Source organism: Clarias gariepinus, chromosome 3 (genome assembly GCF_024256425.1).
Source record: "Clarias gariepinus isolate MV-2021 ecotype Netherlands chromosome 3, CGAR_prim_01v2, whole genome shotgun sequence".
Lineage (NCBI taxonomy): Eukaryota > Metazoa > Chordata > Actinopteri > Siluriformes > Clariidae > Clarias > Clarias gariepinus.
The window spans coordinates 28,634,233-28,653,841 of NC_071102.1; the positions used below are offsets into that span (position 1 = coordinate 28,634,233).

At 38.7% G+C, this 19,609-nt stretch overlaps 2 protein-coding genes across 2 annotated transcripts; one reads left to right on the forward strand and one right to left on the reverse strand.

Moving 5' to 3' along the window:
* Positions 1 to 4,162: 4,162 nt before the first annotated feature.
* On the forward strand, positions 4,163 to 11,750 carry stmn2b (stathmin 2b). The gene is made up of 5 exons (XM_053493063.1): positions 4,163 to 4,322; positions 8,181 to 8,276; positions 8,782 to 8,957; positions 9,249 to 9,440; positions 10,446 to 11,750. Exons 1-5 carry the CDS (start codon positions 4,304 to 4,306, stop codon positions 10,521 to 10,523), a joined length of 561 nt encoding a protein of 186 aa, XP_053349038.1. The 5' UTR covers positions 4,163 to 4,303; the 3' UTR covers positions 10,524 to 11,750.
* Positions 11,751 to 14,885: 3,135 nt separating this feature from the next.
* Positions 14,886 to 17,736, reverse strand: hey1 (hes-related family bHLH transcription factor with YRPW motif 1). The gene is made up of 5 exons (XM_053493062.1): positions 17,473 to 17,736; positions 17,121 to 17,196; positions 16,938 to 17,021; positions 16,725 to 16,806; positions 14,886 to 16,352 (listed from the first exon to the last, which is right to left on the reverse strand). Exons 1-5 carry the CDS (start codon positions 17,655 to 17,657, stop codon positions 15,724 to 15,726), a joined length of 1,056 nt encoding a protein of 351 aa, XP_053349037.1. The 5' UTR covers positions 17,658 to 17,736; the 3' UTR covers positions 14,886 to 15,723.
* Between the last annotated feature and the right edge of the window lie 1,873 nt (positions 17,737 to 19,609).

Sequence of the window (19,609 nt, forward strand, 5' to 3'; positions counted from 1 at the left end):
GTTCATATTGGTCAAATAAAGAAATAAAATACCATAAACAGTAATATTAATTAATTCATTCATTCATTCATGGGAGGCTTGAAGCTTATAACAGGAGTATTTGGGCATGAGGCATGGTACCAATACTGCCTGTGTACAGTATTGGTACCATGCCAAGGTGTCAATCCATCTTAATCCATCTCAAGACACACACATGCGCACACACACCCACCTTACTGGAAATTTAAGAACCCCATTTAAACTTATCTGCATGATTTTGGACTGTGGGAGGATCTTTAGTTCCTGGAGGAAACCCACCAAGCACGGGAAGAACTTCATGCCAACTCCATGCTTACAGAACCACAGACTCCATGCTCACAGTGGGAACTGAACCCTCGACCCTGGAGGTGCAAGGTCACAATGCTAACCATTACACCACCATGCCGCCTAAACAATAATATGATTAGTCATAAGGGTAATATCTATAAAAGGTGAAAAACTAATTTAATGCCAATACAGTACTGTAAAAATCATGTAACTTTTTTTTCAACTTCAAGTCGGAAAAAAATCTGTCCTTTTCGTCTACGTAATAAAGCTACATAAAAAAATACATAATGACATGCATCATTCGATTTTAACTTCAATATTTTGAAACATTTTGCATTATTGTTTTCATTACATAAGAGGAGTTATGCTGAATGCACTTTTTGTGGTGTAGTTAACATCTTACTTAATTCTATGATTTCTTATAAACTAGAATATTCACTCACACACTCATTGTCTGTAACACTTTATCCTGCGGTAGACTTAGGGCAGGAGGCAGGGTACACCCTGTTGAGGTTCCAATCCTCCACACACAGACACACACACACACACGCTCATTCGACGTGAACCGAACCTGGCCGGGAATCGAACCCGGACCCTTAAAGACGCTAGGTGACTGGGCTAAACACTAAGCCATGTGTCGCCTAAACTAGATTAGTGATTAACCTATTTTTTATGTTCCTGTATTATTTTTACACCCACAGTACTTGCAAGGACTATAAAGACATGGTACAGTATGATAAGTTTGGTGTAAAAGAAACTTGACTGGCCCACACAGTGCCCTGACCTCATCCCCATCAACCACTTTTGGGATGAACTAGAATGGAGATTGCGAGCCGGGCATTCTTGTTCAACATCAGTCCCTGACCTCGTAAATGCTCTACAGAATGAATAGGCACGAATTCCCACAGAAACACTTCAAAATCTTATGGACAGCTTTCTAAGAAGAGTGAAAGCTGTTTTAGCTGCAAAAAGAGGGACCAATTGAAGTATATGTATTTACAATGTCATTACAGGTTGGGCCAAATACTTTTGTCCATATAGTGAAAATGATCTTGCGAAGCTTGCCCACAATCTGAGTCAATTCATGGATGCTCCTATAAAGTTTTGCTTAAAATCTGTATTGTGATGTATGATCATGTCTACGGTTTGAAGAAGACTGTATAAAGTCATTAAACCCATGGTCTAGTGGAATAGGTGATAAGATATAAGTATCATCTGGGTTAGTAGAGAGCAGCATTGTGTTTGAATTTCCTTGTCTTCTGGGGCACAGTGTCAATGATGATTTCTTCTTTTTTTTCTTTTGTATGCAAAAAGTTCTGAATATATACAGAGTAATGGATATATATCATCCATAGCATGGCGCATATTTATAAACAATACATTTTTATAAATCTTTTACTGATGTAGTAAGTAAAATTGGCTGTCCATTGGCTATTTCATTCTTATTATTTTATTACAGCTTTCATTGTTCACGTTAAGATACTGCTGCTTTCATTATTTATGTTAGGCCCACAGCCTGAGCGATTTCATTTGTACATCATAAAGATTTTAGGAACAACATTGACGTGACCCTGCTGGAATGTTACTATAAAGATACAATTGGCAGCTGCAACATGCTCTTTAGATATTTATTCGAGATTCGCCCTGTGTAGGCCTACATGACGGAAATGAAGGTTTTTAGCAAACTGTGAAAAAAAGATTTGTTTAATTATCGTGTGTATGTCTCTGTTAACCCGGAAACAGGCGATAGAGGAGACATTTTTGGCGTCATATACAGAATTCTCCGGTGAGCAGGGGCGAGTGCGGCAGCCTTTTACTATGGAAAGCCACAAGGTTCATAAACACCACAAAATATTGGCCATTTTGTACAAGCAAAGATTAAAAACCATTAGTAAATATTTGGTACGCAAATTTTTTTTTTGGTTGTAGTACTACTATTATTACTAATAATCAGATGTCAAGTATCAACTCAAGCTTTTTACTCAAGTAAAAGTGTAAAAGTACTGGTTTCAAAACTACTAAAAGTGTAAAAGTAAAAGTAATGTAAGGGGGAAAAAAGGCATTAAGGATAAACGCTTAGGCTGAGCCACGGGCCTATATACTGCACTAACACCTCATTTAAAAAAAAAAAGAAAAATGTGTTGTTTTTTTGTTGTATTTTTTAACGGCCATAGTGATTTGGGATACTGTATATGGCAATCGAAAAAGAATGCATTTTAGTACAATGCAAATACATTAAAGAACCATATATGTGTACTTCTGAGCATTAACATGTTTTTAATGGAGAAGAAGATATGATAACTAGTTGCCTATAAGTATTTTAATGGTGCAAAAAGTCAAACTTCAGTGGCATGTCATCGGTAACCTTTATTGGAATGTAAATGTACATTCAAGCTTAGCTGCAGGAATCTGTGAGGGCAACATACAAGAAAATTAGTGTACTCAGGGCAGGCTTAGTAACAATATGAATGTATTATGTAATTATATATATATATATATATATATATATATATATATATATATCATTCCTGTTACCTTCCTGGTGCTGTTACCTTCCTCGCTGGTGCTTGGTTGTGACATTTCGCTCGAATCTTGAGTCTCTATCACGGACATCTTCGTCTACTTATCACAACCTTATCAACCAAAAAATGCTAATTTATTCAAACGTCCTTGCTGGAGTGTTTGAGGTGACGTCATGTGCAGGTGCGATGGATCGCGTACCAACCAATAGGGTGTCGAAATGGTATGTTTATACTTTTCATCCAACCCTAATCAAATTTGCTCCATCAGGATGGTGCGATTTATCCGGATGTTTTTTATTTTTGTTTGTTTTTTGAATCACAAGCTGAAATAAAATAGGAGTAACGAGGCTATTTTTAAAATGTAAGGAGTAGAAAGTACAGATAATTGCGTGAAAATGTAAGGAGTAGAAGTAAAAAGTCGGCTGAAAAATAATTACTCTAGTAAAGTATAGATACTCAAAATTTCTACTTAAGTAAGGTAACAAAGTATGTGTACTTCGTTACTTGACACCTCTGCTAATAATAATAATACTTTTTTAGCTATAGTTTCTGGCTTATTTTAGAGATGTAAATCCTGCAGCAAACTCTGTATTACAACCTGTATTAAACGTATTATAGCCTGTCTCACTAAACAAAATGATTTTGATAATATATACCAAATATGTAGCAAACTATAAAATTGTCACACTAAGCATTATTTGACCACCAGTGGTAATGTTATATTCACATTGTACTTAAGTAAATAATTTATTTTAATAACCCTTTTCCATGCCACTTTTAATAATCTGATCACTTAACCTGGTAACATTTCTGTCTTATTTTTGAATAATAAGAAATATCCAACTGAGCAGGAGTTTCCTGTTTTTGGTTCACATCAAATGCCCAAACCTCAGCCATTCGATGCAGTGCGGGTCTCTTCTACCTTTAGATAGATACAATATTTCTCACTTGTCGATATTTTAGTAAGGGTAGGACATGGACGTGGAGAAGAGTCTGAGCGATGGGAATCACGACCTGCAGACAGGCGTGGCCTTTGAGGGACCCGGTGCTGTAATGTGCGTCCCAAGTGTCAAGGATCAATGTATCCTGCTAATCACATTCTCGGAAAAAGAAAAAAAAACCTTATCGCTTCTTGCTTTTGGACAGTTGCATTTCCTTTATCATGATTGAATGCTTAATTCTAGTTGGTCTTTTACTAAAAATATGCGTATTTATGTTGATTGCCTAAACAAGGCCCAGTAAATGAGCCTGACGCTTCTGAGTCGTCTATGAACTCTTTGGCGAACCATATTCAAGCGCGCGCACAGAGTACCGGGCGCGCGCATCCATGTGTTAATAATCTCGAGCTTCGGTCTCCTCTCTCCTCCGCCTCAGAGCGTCGTTCTGCTGACTCAGTGCCTTACAGAGCAGTCCCGATTCTTCACGCCGTCCGAAACTACATCTCCTCTTGGCTAACAGCAACGACAACCGCAGCCATGGCCAAAACCGCAGTCGGTGAGTTCATCTGTATGCTTTGAATTCGTTTTTAATTTTTAAAAAATCCTTTTTAAGGTGTATAATATGCTAAAGTGGGGAGACGCCACCCAGGATGCACACCATCCCCGCCTGCGTGTGTTTCACCCAAAGACGCATTCTGTAAACATAATGCAAAATAATAATAATAATAATAATAATAATAATGCTCTCTTAGTGTTTTTAAATTATGTATGCTGATGGATGTTTGGGGTCTCATCTGGGTCTTTTGTACATCACTTGCGTCAATACTTTAAATAAATCCGGAAAAAAAATCTTAATGCATATTATTAACAATATGTGTGGAAATAAATGGATTTCCACCCCGTTTAAATGCGTTGAATTCCTATCTGGATGGTGCTGCACCTGTCCATCACAGGCTTCTTTCTCCAGCATGATGCAGAAGGGACCCCACCCAAGATCACGCTCTCCGTTTATGATCGACTTCAGCACCACAATAACGGACAGCGTCCTCTTATATCATCCTCAGTCCAGTTTTATATACGAACTCTTTTTTTCCTTAAATCTATTAAGCCGGATGCGATGCTGTCAGAACCGAATTCCTAATCCACGACATGGCGAATTTGTAGTGCCACGCCGACATTTTGTTACGGACTACATCTTATTTATTTGGTCACATATGGCTCTATATTTATTACATATCATTGTAGCATTTATTGCTGGCATTCGGCTTTCTTTTTTATTAAACCTCAGGCCTGAAACCATATAAGTTAAAGACGATGTATATGATTTATTCATGAGCAGTTCTTTTCCATTTATGTGCATGGATTTCTGCTGTCAGGGGCCATGATTGATGGGTGAATACCGGGATGCATGCATACTATAAGAGAAGAATGCCATGGAAATGTGGCTTGAAGTCGTCTCATCCTCAGAGATGTTTTATTGCTTGTATAGATTTGGGCGAGTAGAGCGGGGCGGATCAGACGCTGGCATCATTGAGTCATGATGGGTGGATGCTGGAGATGTGGGCCTGCTTGCTAAATTGGTTTTCATCTCTTGACACATAAAACAACAAAATATGATTGGGAACTTATTGAGAACCAAATTGCATAGTTATAAAATAGCAATTCATCCCAAAGCAAGCGATTCAATTGCTTTGTTTAAAAAAAAATGTCATTGTAACTGTTGTCCTGGATTATTGGACTGAAATGCATTGATAATTCAACAATAATTTTATTTTAATTAAAAAGCCAAATGATGTTTTAAAGTGTGTTATTGTTTTTCAGCAAAACAAATCCACTCACCAATCCAATGGTCTTGCATGGTAAAAGTATGTACTGCCCCAATGTGCATTTTTGTTTGCTGTTAATTTTGAAGGACAACCGGAAAGAAATAACTTTTGCTAATAAACCAGGGTGTGCCAACTATTTCTGCAATATTTTTAGCATCAGGATATATCTTATCAAGTAGAGGTGTATGCATAATTTCCAGGCATCTTACTCCTTTCAAAACCGATGCCTTGAAAGTGAGTAATGATAATATAATAATAGAGCACACAGCCCAGTCGAGGGAGTAGTTGCAGTATAATACAGTTATAAATGAAGAGGTTGTAAAAACTGCATAGTGCTTCTTGCTTTTCCTGCACAGCTGATAAGGCACTTTCATCTGTGCCAACGTAGAAATGGACCTGGTCTTTACTTTATAGTTTTCATCATCATCATATATTAATAAATCATATTGTATTTATTAAATAATTGTAATGATTGACATATTATATGCATATATATATAAATAATAATAATAAATAAAACACTGGTTTCATATAGTGTGTGGCATTTTGCACAACTTATATTCCACCAATGAAATACGAAATATGAATATGAAATTTAAAATATTGTCTCTAAGAGTTTGCAATTCATGCAGATTAAATTAATTATATTGTGATTGAAATGATTAAACCTAGTGTATGTATTATGATCAGATCCACTATGTATTAGAAACTCTAAAGGAATTATGAAGCTGGTTTTTACTTTGTTCTATATATAATTAGGTGAAGACACTCCTTACAGCTCTCTAAAAATGACTATTTTAGCATTTACATGCACTAAATTGCATTATTTAAAAATTCCAGGAGTCATTAACTCACTGCTCTGTATTTATAATAAGCAGAGTTCAGTTTTGATTCAGTTTTGATTTTACAGCTTATGTTAGGTGTAAAAAATCCAAACCCGCAATTAAACCGGATCAGAGACACGAATACACAATCATTCTGGATTGTTTGCTTGTTATAAATGCAAAGACACCAAAATGGCTGACCAAGTTATTTGTTTATTGGTTTTATCCTTTATGATTAGTTGCTGTGTTTTACAAGCTTTTCTACTGTAACATGCTACATTCTACTGTAACTACTTATGTTTATATCCAATGAATGTTTATAGTGCCACAGATATAAAATAGGATAATTCATTCTGCCTTTTAAAATGGTTCTATATCTGCAGAATATAGGGTGCATGTGGGAAGGGTCAGATTATTGATTTTTTGGCTGGCCAAGCTGATTCATTATCAAAGATGCGACACAAAGACATCCATTTTCTTACTGGTAGGGCTTTTGTGGTCATTCTTTCATTGTTGACATTGTGTTCCTTATGTTACTTTGTAGATGGAATTAAATCCAATTGCATTATTTATTGCATTTTAAGCACAATCTTGTCTCATATTTGCACTTATTCTTTCTTATCCTTATTCTTTCTTAAATATGAAAAAAGAAAAAAATAGGGTGCAATTGCAACCCAGTGGTCAGTTTATGGGTGTGGTCTCTGATGACTTGCTGCTTGTTCTCTTGACATTCACTAAGTGATGCTCAATAATTATAACAGATTTTACTGAGCACAGAAATTTTGCTTGTCTGGAGTTCCCTTTTTGACCCCCTTCTTATCAGGAGACTGAAATTAAACGCTCCATTGAACTGCCAATCATTCTCCTTTCATTCTGACTGAGATGTGGAAAGAGGGATGGTGACTTGACATGTCTGAACGCTTAGTATGCATGCTTAGTATTCTGCCACCAAACCCCCACCACTGCTCTGCTCACTCAAACGGTTCACTCTGGTAATTGCAAATTACGGCTCACACACCACCAAACACGGACAGCATCCATTAGCCTGCCTGTGGTTGTTAATCCCACTGGGCGCCACCCCTGTCTTTGTTGCTTCTGACATATGTTTCTTCAGTGTGTTGAATTGAGTATTTGATAGTGTTCTGAAAATTTCATGAGAAATGGGATGCTTTTGTAATGATAAAATAAACCCTAACACATGAAAACCGAATATGTCAGAGAAATGGTTTATCAGCTGCTACTCATCTGTAGGGAGGAGACAGAGTTCCTGTAATGTGTAATACCAATATCATCCTACACAGTGCCACAATCTCTAACAAATCAGCAAAACCAATGAGCTAAAAAGAGTCATTATGTAGGATATCATCCTGCCAACCTGCACTATAGAAAAATAATAATAAATAAAAGAATTGTAGTAGATCATGCAGTTGCTGTTCTACGTGCAGTAATATTGATGCAGTTGGAAGCCTGCTGAGTAAATAAATAATTTAATATATATACGGTCAAGAAATGAGGAGGAAACCTCGAGGGAATACTGTATGCTAGTTTGAAATGCAGGACCTTTTGAAGTCATCGAACCTCTTCCTCACCTATAAAACTGTGCACATAATTGGAAACAATGCCTCTGCTAATTCAGCCCTCTGAGAGCCTGCTATGATGCTGTTTTCCATCCCAATTGAAAATTAATACCCATTTTGCATATTTTCACTTGATAGAACAGATCTGGGCCAATGGCTTATTTGATGTGGTGTGTTTTTACTGCAGCTTACAAAGAAAAGGTGCTGGAGCTGCCCCTTGTGTCCTTCATCTGCTCCTGTCTTTACCCAGAGGCCCGGAACAAGATAATGGGCGAGTTTGAAGGTAAGAAATGAAAACGTCTTGTAAATAAAGTCTTCAGATGGTAAGTGAGGCATTGTAAATGTACAGCTTAGGATATACATGGTAATAAGAAACATTGGGGACAACACTAGGACCAGCAAATGTCTCAAAGCTGCAATAGGTTGCTTTATAATGTTGTTTAACATTTACATTACAGTGCAAGTACAATACCATACAAATGTATTTAGCCAGACTTTTTGGCTCTCATTTTTGGCATGATTTTGGCTCTCGCTATAAAACAGTTGTTCCCTTTAAAAAAAAAAATATCTACATAATTGTATTTCAATTTTAATTTGAAAAAAGGCGTGGCTCTTTCTTGCACAGTACTTTATGTATTTAGATAGATAGATAGACAGATAGACAGACAGATAGATAGATAGATAGATAGATAGATAGATAGATAGATAGATAGATAGATTAATTAATTTAGTACATATGTTGAATCATTTGTTGTTTTTATGTTTTCCTCTGTGTTATCTGTGCTCAGACATGAAGGTCACACCCATTAACAAGCGAACCTCTGGACAAGCTTTTGAAGTGATCTTAAAGACACCATCCCCTACATATGAGGGGGGCTACAGCATCACTTCTCCCCCGAAGAAGAGGGACGTTTCTTTGGAAGACATTCAAAAGAAGCTGGAGGCAGCTGAGGACCGAAGGAGAGTGAGTGACGCATCTGCTTCAATCGCTTTTTTTGTGCGAATGGAATGGCCTAGTGTTAATACCCAAAGCTGCATTCTGGACCTGAAATTCTGTATTGATTTATACAAAAAATTATTGACTTCTTTGTTATAGCAGTTTCTGCTAACTCATTGACAATTTCTGCTTCCTCCGTTATTGATCAGGACTTTCTTGGAGGAACTGAATAGCCAGGCATCATTCAATTTTCTAATGAATTTACGCCAGTCCCCTCCCTCTTTCACTCCATTTTAACTCTTCTCTTTTTGTCTGCAGTCTCAGGAGGCTCAGGTGCTAAAGGCTCTGGCTGAGAAGCGTGAGCATGAGCGTGATGTGCTGCTCAAGGCCATGGAGGAAAACAGCAACTTCAGCAAGATGGCAGAGGAGAAACTCACCATTAAAATGGAGCACATCAGCAAGAACCGCGAGGCTCTGCTCACAGCCATGCTGGAGCGCCTGCAGGAGAGGGTGAGGATTTCATTTTAAATGGTTTAGGTGTTGCAAATGACACAGCATTTTAAAAGTTACATATTAAAAAAATGCAATTATAAAACAAATATATACAGTGTACAATACAGTGCTTTAAAATTTTAAACTCATACCTTACTGGTCAGACATTGTTGATTTCTTTTATGATTTTGAGGTGTGTAGTTGTAAAACTAACAGCCCACCTGCTGTACCTTCATGAACCACTAGGGGGTTCTTTAGCAGCTTAAAAAACACTGTTTTAAAGAGGAAGTGTGTTGCTGTCTTTCAATTAAACTGAAAAAAAAAAAAAAGTTCCCAAGACTTTAAAACGCTAAAAGCTTACTTCTTGGTTAAAATACACAAAAAAAATGATATTTCAATACATGATTGATTTCAGGGAAATCAGTTTTTTATGATTATACATTAAATAAAATAGAACATAAATCATCATTTTATGGGTTTCCCATCAAATATATGGGAACACGTGCTGTAACACATATTATAAAGGTATTATGCTGTAAAATGCAGATCTGTTGATCTAATAATTTAATTATGATTATTTTTTACTAGAATTTTTGTTTTATTGCACAGTGGCTATGGAAGGTACAGAGGTTTAGGCTTAAGCACTGTTGCCTCACACCAGTGAGGGTGAGGTATTTAAATCTTACCTTTTGCTCTGTGTGTGTAGTAGGCGTATTCTCCCTGTGCTTGTTGGGTTTCCTCCACATACCTCATACTGCCGTGTAGTTTGGTAATTCAAAATCGTTCATAGTGTACACAAGAGTGTGTGCTCTCCAGTGGAGTGGCACCCTAGCCCTGAGATAGGCTCTAGGCCCCCTGTGACATAACATGGGATAAGAGGTATGGATAGTGGTTGAATGGATGGATGACATGGGTATAGAAAAGAAAACAACTGATATATAGAATATATTTTAAAGCAGAAGGTAATTTTCATGTCTGGTTCTCTCTCTCTCTCTCTCTCTCTCTCTCTCTCTGTATTCACAGGAGAGACATGCCCAGGTGGTACGTAGGAACAAGGAACTGCGGGATGATCTGAGCGGAGACGAAGATCTCCAGTTCTAATATGTCCCTCAACACCCACCTAACCAAGTCAGAGACCCTTTCTCCCTATTATCCAGTCCCACATATAGAAAGAGTCTCATACACACACACACACACACACACACACCCGTTCCCCACTTCCTAACCAGAGGGAGAAGAACAAACCCCAGTCCACACCAACAGCACATTCCTATCCCAACCTCTCCTTGCAAAAAAGGTGGGAAAAAAATAAAAATAAATAAAATTGAGAAGCATCATGCATCATATTGCTCCTTAAACAAGAATGTTTTTGCTCGAGTCAAAATGAAATAAGTCAAAGTGGGTATTGATTTTTCTTTTTTCTTTCTATTTTTTTTGTAAATACTTCTTTTTTGTTTTATATATGAGGCGACAAAAATATTGCATTGTGCCATTTTATAGTTTTCTCTCTATATATATCAATGGATGTATTAATCTTCTGACTGTATCACTCCAATTTGCTGCAGTTTCTCTTGTAACAGGCTTTGGTGTTTGTGAATTTGCTGGCTAGCTGATATTTAGCAGTTTCACCTTTTCAACCCCAAATGGCCATGTTTATATGTGTGTGTGCAGGTGTGAAGAACATATTTAATTGCATCACATCACAAACATTTTCTGATTTTCATGAGTGTGAGATCACCACACACTATTAATGGACACACACACACTGACATACCGACACACCCTGATTTCATTCATGTTTATACATACATACACACCATTGGGATGGTGGGGATTTAACAAAGATGACATCCTGCTCAGGAGGAGCACACTTAATCTTTAGATCTTTTCATCTGTGCCTCATGGCCATTTCAGTGCCATCCATGAGACAGTCGATATTCCATTCTGTATATACCTGTGTTTATGGGTCTCTCGTTCTAATCAAAGTATGCTAGAGAGAAACTAAAGTTGTACCAGGGACTGCTGGATGTCCGGAGTTAGCAAACCCTTACTGATAGAGCATTGAGGCACGATGGATAGCAAGGTGATCTTACCTCCCCACCAAAGTACGTGTGTGCTTGTGTGTGTAGGTGTGTATGTGTCTAAAGAGACATGGGTGGACCATAGGGAGTGTGTCAGTGCTCTTGTGTAAGCCAGGGATTTGAAACATCCCCTTGTCACAGACCTTCCCTCTGCACCTTTCTCCTGTTCATGTGCTTTCTTCCCTTAACACATGTATCGATGTGAGCAAGCTGTGGTGAATAAAGGTTTGGGGTTCTGTAAATGAAAGCATGTGTCTGTGGCCTTATTTCTTTGTTTTTCTTAGTCATTTTTGTTTACTTTAATTACAAATACTTAGATAAAGGGAAAACAGCAATGGGAAAACAGTTTATCTATCTATCTATCTATCTATCTATCTATCTATCTATCTATCTATCTATCTATCTATCTATCTGATGTCAAACTGAGACTTTTGATTGTGCAGAATTACAGAACATATTTATGAAAGTAAAAATTACCCTTGTTTGTTAACATAATCCCCTGCTGCACCTCCTTCAAATGAAATGATGACTCCCAAATATCTCATTTAATGGCCACAACATATGGTAATAATTGTTTAATTGTTAATCTAAGAAGAACTAGATGACTAGAAATGAAGACCTACAAAGACATATCAAGCATATTTTGCTGCCATCCGAACTCCAACTTTGTCTGTACCTACTGTATTGTCCAGGACCATAAGTGTTTGGATGGGAGCATATTTTGCTCCAAAATGAACATATTTTTATGCATCATGGTACCCTCACAGATATGCAATTTACCCATGACATGGGCACTGGCACATCCCCATCCAATAGCTTTTGGCTAAAACATGTCTCCAGTGTGAGACAGAGCTCAGAGGAGTCTTTGATACCTCTGCACAGTTTTTGTGTATGGCATTCTTATGCATTAAGTTGCACTTTTAAATGCAGTAACAAACAGTTTTAATGGACAAAGGTTTACCAAAGTGGTCCAGAGCCTATATCATAATATTTACTAGAGACCCATGACAGTTATTAAGACAGTGCTGTCTGATACAAAGGAGATCACATGGCTTCAGAAGTGGGTTTTGGCCCTGCCTTTTACACAGTGAGATTTGACGGGTTTCCTTGAATTTCTTGTTTATATTATGTACTAACATTGAGAAATGTTTTTCCTTTCCTGCTTTTCCTTCACTTTCCAGTCCCACTCATCCCAAGCTATCTCAACTGGAAACAGATCTTCTTCTTGGACCAATAGACTTACATAATTTAAAGGTGTTTTGGAAAACAAAATATGATCCAACTAAGTGCAAATCAAATAGGATAACATGTCGATGCAAAATGCTGTGGTAGCCATGCTGGTTAAGTGTACCCATAATTTTGACTAATTCACCAACAGTGTCACCAGCAAAGCACCCCCACACCTCCTCCTTCATTCTTCACAGTGGGAACCACACACTTTAAACTGTCTGTTTACAGACTAAACTGTCTGTTTACCTCTATGTTTAAAAAGGACACTGCAGTTACAGTTGTACTCACCAAACCAAAGGACAGTTTTCCACTGGTATAAGACCATTCTTTGGCTTTCTTGTCCCAAGCAAGTCTCTTCTGCTATTTGCTCTTCCGAAGTAATGGTGTCTTTGATGCAAATTGACCATGAAGGCCTAGCTCACGCAGTCTCCTCTGAATGGAAGATGTTGAAATATGTCTTCTGTTTGAACGCTGAGAAGCATTATAGATATATAATGGTTTGGTATTATATAATGTATATAAATAGTTTTTGTCTACCATTATAATAAAATATTTTAAAGAAATAATTAAGTATATGACTTGGTGAACAAACAGTTCACTAGTCATTGGTATTATGCATGTTGTCACCATGCTTGGTGGGTTTCCTCCGGTACTCAGTGGGTTTTGTCCCACAGTCCAAAGACATGCAGCGAGGCCAATAACTTCATAGGGTGTGAGTGAGTGTGTGTGTGTGTGCTTGTGCATCCTGCAATGGATTAGCACCTTGTCCAGGATGTACCCGGCCTCGTGCCCCTGTGATGGATTAACAGTGAGTGAGAGAGGAATACAGTTTGTGATATTGTAGCCTCAAGAGGATGTATATTATATATTATATTACAGTATATTTCCTTTTTACCACGTAAGAAGTTCGGGAGATATGTGACTCTCTGTAATGCATAATGTGTAACAGTAATCAAAATATAGGAAAATAACAATACTTCTAAACCTATTTGTAAATTTGCCATTGTGATACCGTATGTGACCAGCAGGTGTCGATAAAAGACCTCATAACAATTCACTGCGGCGGTCTGATGAACTGCGTGCCACCTCCCCTACGTTTACTCTGACTCAGGATCACTGGTGTCTCTTGGGAGACTGTGAAACTTATAGCACTCTGAATAGGTATGAGACAGTAATGTATAAAAATGTAAAGATCTCAATAGTGGCAGGAGATGAGATGGAGAGAGAGGGAAGGCTGGCAGAAAAAAAAAAGAAAAGATGAATAGACTTAGGGAGTACGAGTGTGCCTCAGCATCATGGTGTGTGTAGGAGGAGAATCTGGTTTACAGACCTGGCCAGAAGTTGCACTTGCAGTAGCGTGGGAGTCTGACAAACCAGGAGCTGTGTGTGCTGCTGCAAACGCTTCAGGACAAAGCTGCAGTATAGAGCATACGCCTTCTCTCTCTCTCTCTCTCTCTCCTCCTTTATCTACTCATTCCTTCTTCATCCTTCTCTGCTCTTTTTCATGCCCTTCTTCCCACGCACTCTAAGGCAGCATGGCCTGCCATTGTCCAGGATATCCCCTAGCTGTTAATGGCTTCCTGAACACATCAAGAGGCCACATAGGCCCTCGGGATGGCTGATCTCTCTCTCTCTCTCTCTCTCTCTCTTTCTCTCCCTTTCTGTCTATTTCTATCAGCATATCTTTCCTCACAGGAAAATCGATTATATTAGCATTTTAAAAATGAAGGTTAGCTAAAACAGAGTTGTTTTGCACTCTGGACTTACCAGCTATCATTACCTTACCAAATACTTTTATGTGTTTATCAAGTACTCACACAGTTTGGTTATTCTAAACATATTTTAAAAGAAAATTTGAACAAAAGAACATAGATCTACAATATAAATATATAAATATTTCCAAAAATAATTATCTTTCTACAACAAATGACACTATAATAATTGCAATAAACAGCAGCAGTTTTCCTATTTATGAGTGTTTATGTGCTGCACACATATCGTTTTGTTTTTTATTATTTTGCAAAGAATTACTAAAACACATTAATTGCATTTTACATAAATTACTTATTTAGTGATTTTTTTTTCAAGAGATTGTCCTTTCTAAAAAAGTTTTAAAAGCTGTCACAGTTAATAAAGGGGTTTAACTGCAAATACTTACTTACTTGAAATCCTTGCTACCACAGGTGAAGATATTATAGAGATGAAAAACATTCTGCAAGTCACAGACAAAATTCTAATTTATTTGCGATAAAGGCTCTGTTGCATAGATTTTACTGAATGTATTTATACAAAAGAAAGCTTCAGAAATCTTGTAATATCACTGACCAATTACATAGCTCTGAAACTTTGTAGGAATACAAAGTCAAAAACAAAAAATAATACAAGAATATGGTATCTTGCCAAGATGTGAGAGGGAGTACAATATTTGCTTTATATTTTACCCTTCATTCAAGACGATTCTAAATATGACTTGTGAATTGCATTGTATGGGTGTTAAATGTAATATAAAGACAAGGGGTAGACAATATTCCACTTCTCATATGGAACTACACACTGATATTACCTATTACTTTCTTTATAATAAAAACTTGGTTCTAGCTTTTACACTCAGTGCCAGCTATTTAAATGTATCAGTACCTCAGCCCCATAAAAACACCCATTTTCTATCCCTCCCTCAGTATCCAGGCAGGGCATTGTACCAGCACAGCACCCTGTTTTACTAAAGTAGATGAAGCAGTAGAACAAAAAGTTTTAAAAGAGACAGAACCCTTAAGACATTAACCTGGCTACCAGCACATATCCCTGATTAGCTCAAAAATTTTGTTAAAAACAAACAAAAAACCCACAATTACAATCAATTCTCTGGTACATAAGTCCTGGGTTGTCTTTCCACTTTGTTGAGTCCTGGCCGGCAAACTCACATTGTTCTTTAAAGGTTATTCTCTTGTCTATAAAAAATGTCATTTATCCAGGAAAGCTGGATTGAGACTTCAGAAAGCACCGATCTCCATGCTCCATGGCCGATAGGGCTTCCCCAGGCTTCTGGAGGGGGTGGCGTGACCCAGTGAGCTGGGTGAGAGCAAAGGAAAAGCACTCAGAGGAAAGGGAAATGCAGACAGGCTGGACAGGGACGTGAGAAGTGGAGGAGAAAGCTTCGATCCCGAAGCTGCCGCAAGCCTTGTGGGAATGGTGCCTGTTGAGGGAGGTACCCTGAGTGGCCCGCTCTGTCCTGCCTCGCTGATGGCTGGGGCACTCAGCCTGCTGCAGCCATGAGGCTCTGAGGGGTGCGCTGATGGTGAAGAAGAGGGCGATGATGAGGACGAGGATGGAGGACTGCTAGGGTTGCGCGATAAAGATGCCCCCTGTTGATGCTGTGGTACGAGGAGGTGATGTGCCAGGTGAGGAGTGCTGAATGCCGAGCCCCAGGCTAGATGCCCCAGACCTGTGTGAGCGTCTCTCTGAGTGGCATAGTTACTCAAGTGGGACACCAAGCGAATGCGGAGTGGGTCGGTGTTGTCCAGACCTTCGATTACACTCAGATATCTGGCCGTCTCAGCCAGACACTCGCGGAAGCCCAAGCCACAATAATCCATTGCCAAAGCATGGGCATCGAAATAACCTAAAGAAAAAGAGATTATAAATTACTTTGGCTTTAGTTGTTGTTTTTAGCACCTGTTAAACTGGTTTTAAGTGTATTTAAAGTCAAAGAATAAATATGAATTAGTTTGTATATAAACTTACATTATATAAACTCTATATCTACATAAACCTTTTAATATTGCTGGAGTGGTAACATTATTTTTGTACCTTTAATATGTACCTTTAATCATCATAATAACTTAAAAAAAAGGCCTCATTACATGCACCATTCTAATTAAAAACATACTAAAATTACAAGAGATGTAGACATTATGGTACGACTCTGAGGGTGTATAGTAATCACAATTCACGATAGCTTTACAGTAGGTTAAAATAGAAAGCGGTTTGCTACCTTTGCCACCAGCTGCATGAAGCATCTTTAAATGATCCACAGTCATCTGCAAGATCTCTGCTTTTTCCAGCTTAGCAGAGCCCTGGAGGAAAAAAAAAAGACAGAAGCCTTTTAATCTCACAGATTTCTTTACAGATACAGCAGAGACACCGACGGACATGATAGACGAACAGTGCTAACGATTACTTTAATATAGAGATGTCCCTATCTTACCTGTTTCTCAAAAGCACTTGGAACAAGTCGGCGCAGTTCAGAGAGGCTGTTATTGATGCGATCTCTACGCCGCTTTTCAATTATCTGTGCACACACATTCAAAGCACCGTTATTTATAATAATAGGAATAATAATATTTAATGTTTAAATAATAATAACTAGGTGTGGTAGGAAAGTGCTCACCCCTCGGCGTCGTTTTCTTGCTTGTACTTGAGATGTTGTAGAGGGAGAAACTGATCCGAGAGGAGAGCTCATGCCTCTGAAATAGAAAACACGCATCAGTTAAGCACAACATGCAACGACTGAAACAACCATTTAACTTCATGTAATGATCGTTTACTTCATCACAGACCATACGCGTACAAATTACTATAAATCCTTATTTGGGAATTAATTGCAATAAGTGCTTGAAATAAAACTGACTTTCTAACGGATGGATCGATATTTGGTTGATCCAGAAGGTAATTCTACATTTTTACATTTTATTCATGAAAATGTATCAAAGTATAAACAAAAAAAAAAATGTTTGACTTACAGGTTCTCGTCGGCGCTCTCCTTCTCCACTTCAACATTCTCGTCGAGCTCGCTGTCAGAGGAGCTGAAGTCGTGATTTCTCTTCATTCTGGAGGATCTGAGTGTGCGACTTGTCCGGTGCTGTGTCAGGTTGAGTCTGCTGCGGTTTGCGCCCGTTTGCACAGCCAGGCTTTCCCACGGTGTCATTTCAACGCCAGAACACGCAGTGAGAGGCGGGTCTTGTTTTCGAACCGGACCAACCAGTGCGCGACCTCGCGGTCGGGCTGCGTCTTAAACACGCCTTAGTAATTTGCATCATTTTGACGACGAGCCAGTAAAGCGCGTTTTCGCCCTGAGTGCCGTTCTGATAGTCCTGGGAGCCCCGCCCTTCCTCTCGTCCGCCACCGGCGTCTTGCCCAGGCGGCGTCGGGGAGGAGGTCGGCCGCCTGTCAGCACGCGCAGGCCGTGGGAAAGTTCCGTTGGTTTCCTTTAGCCCCCGGAGTGGATCAGCCAATCAGCGGGGACGCCTGTCTCCGGCGCTGCCGTGAATGGGGCAGTTGGTCGGGGCGACGCGCGGTCTGCGCGCGAGCGTGTGAACGTGTAATGTGAAACTTAGTCATCGCGAGAAGCGCGCGGCGTCTAACCTCATCCCCGAGGAGCTCGCGCGGCCGCCTGGGGACCTGCGCGCGCACTCCTGAGAGCTCATATCAGAAAACCCGTTGAAACTGGTTCCGGTGTTCTGCCGCGTACCCTCACTGGCGTGTGCGCGTGATGCTTACGGTTAATGAGCTCCTGGCAAAAGCACTGCAGGCTCAACTGCGTGTTCACACGTGCAATAACAGCAACAGTCTGTCAAACATACGTTTTTGTTTATAGTCTATCATATCGTCTACTTAGAGATCAGCCTTGTGGCTGTGTGTGTGTGAAACCATACAAAAATAAGCCTTGTGTCCTTAACCTGTCTGAGAGATCTATTACTTCTATGCACTATTTAAAATTTTAGCTATTTCAATCGTTTTTAAAATCTCTACAAACCATGCGGCCATTCAACATTATGCAGGGATACTGTAAGAGCAATTTTGTCCCATATTTAATTAGATTTTGCAGTCCTTCCTTTGATAGTCTTTCTTTCTTTATCTAATTTATTAAAGTATATAGAGGACCTATGAAGCCATTATAGAAATGTAATCATGTTGCCATCAGAAAGTGAGCAAATGTAACTTTGTCCCATACATAATTGTGTAGGTCACTTTTTAGTGCCACAAAACATGCACATGCACTAGCATTGAGCAAAGAAAAGTGTCAAAGGTGCTACAAAATAAGTTCACAATTTTGCTAAATTGTCCAAGTATAATTATAAAACTAAGCTCAACACCATATTATGATCCCCCCCATCCCCCCAAAAAGGATGTGTGTGTGTGTGCCCTGCAGTGTATTGGCACACTGTCCAGGGTGTACCTCCCCTCATGCTCTAAGTCTCCTGGGACCCTGTATACAGGATAAAGTGGTATAGAGTAAGAGTGAGTCAGATCATATCTCTCACTTTAACTTTTAAAGCCAAAACCTGTCCTGAATGACTTTTCATATTAATTTATATTTCTAACGTGATTTTAATAACATATCATCTGTTTGTTGGTCTATTTTTACTTTGGTTAACATTTATTATTATTATTATTATTATTATTATTATTTATTTCTATTACCCACAGTGGTACCAGCAGGATTTAGCCTTATATTCATTTCTAATTAAAGAGGGTGATGCAGGGTGACTTTATTCCTTTATGGTGTTCAGTTCTCTTCCCTTTATATTTGTCCACCAAAATTGTCAACTGTATAATGAAAATCCATCAACAACCAACAAGTCTGTATCAGAATTACAAAAACAAAAACAGATACATTTAAAACATTTTTGGGGCGGAAAGTCACATGTTCAGGATTTGAACGGAATATCACTGCTTTAGTCCAAGAAAGAGCGCATGACAAACTTCCTCTTCTTTTACAGAAAGTGCCACACTTACATAATAAGTTCTGACTTCACCGCATTCTGGCTCCAAGGAACGATAAAAGGCCACAGGACAGAGTCTGCATACATACACGGGGCTACATTGCCGGCTGAAAGGCAGGGCACCGGATCCTTATCGACCCTTGCACAAGCACGC

Excerpts from the sequence above, each read along its gene's own strand:
- stmn2b (XM_053493063.1), top strand. Across the intron at positions 8,277-8,781 it reads GATAATGGGCGAGTTTGAAG|ACATGAAGGTCACACCCATT; the intron begins GTAAGAAATGAA and ends ATCTGTGCTCAG. Across the intron at positions 9,441-10,445 it reads TGGAGCGCCTGCAGGAGAGG|GAGAGACATGCCCAGGTGGT; the intron begins GTGAGGATTTCA and ends CTGTATTCACAG.
- hey1 (XM_053493062.1), bottom strand. The coding sequence starts at position 17,657 with ATGACACCGTGGGAAAGCCTGGCTGTGCAAACGGGCGCAAACCGCAGC. Across the intron at positions 17,197-17,472 it reads GAGAGCGCCGACGAGAACCT|AGGCATGAGCTCTCCTCTCG; the intron begins GTAAGTCAAACA and ends TTTCTATTTCAG. Across the intron at positions 16,353-16,724 it reads TCATGCAGCTGGTGGCAAAG|GTTATTTCGATGCCCATGCT; the intron begins GTAGCAAACCGC and ends CTTTTTCTTTAG.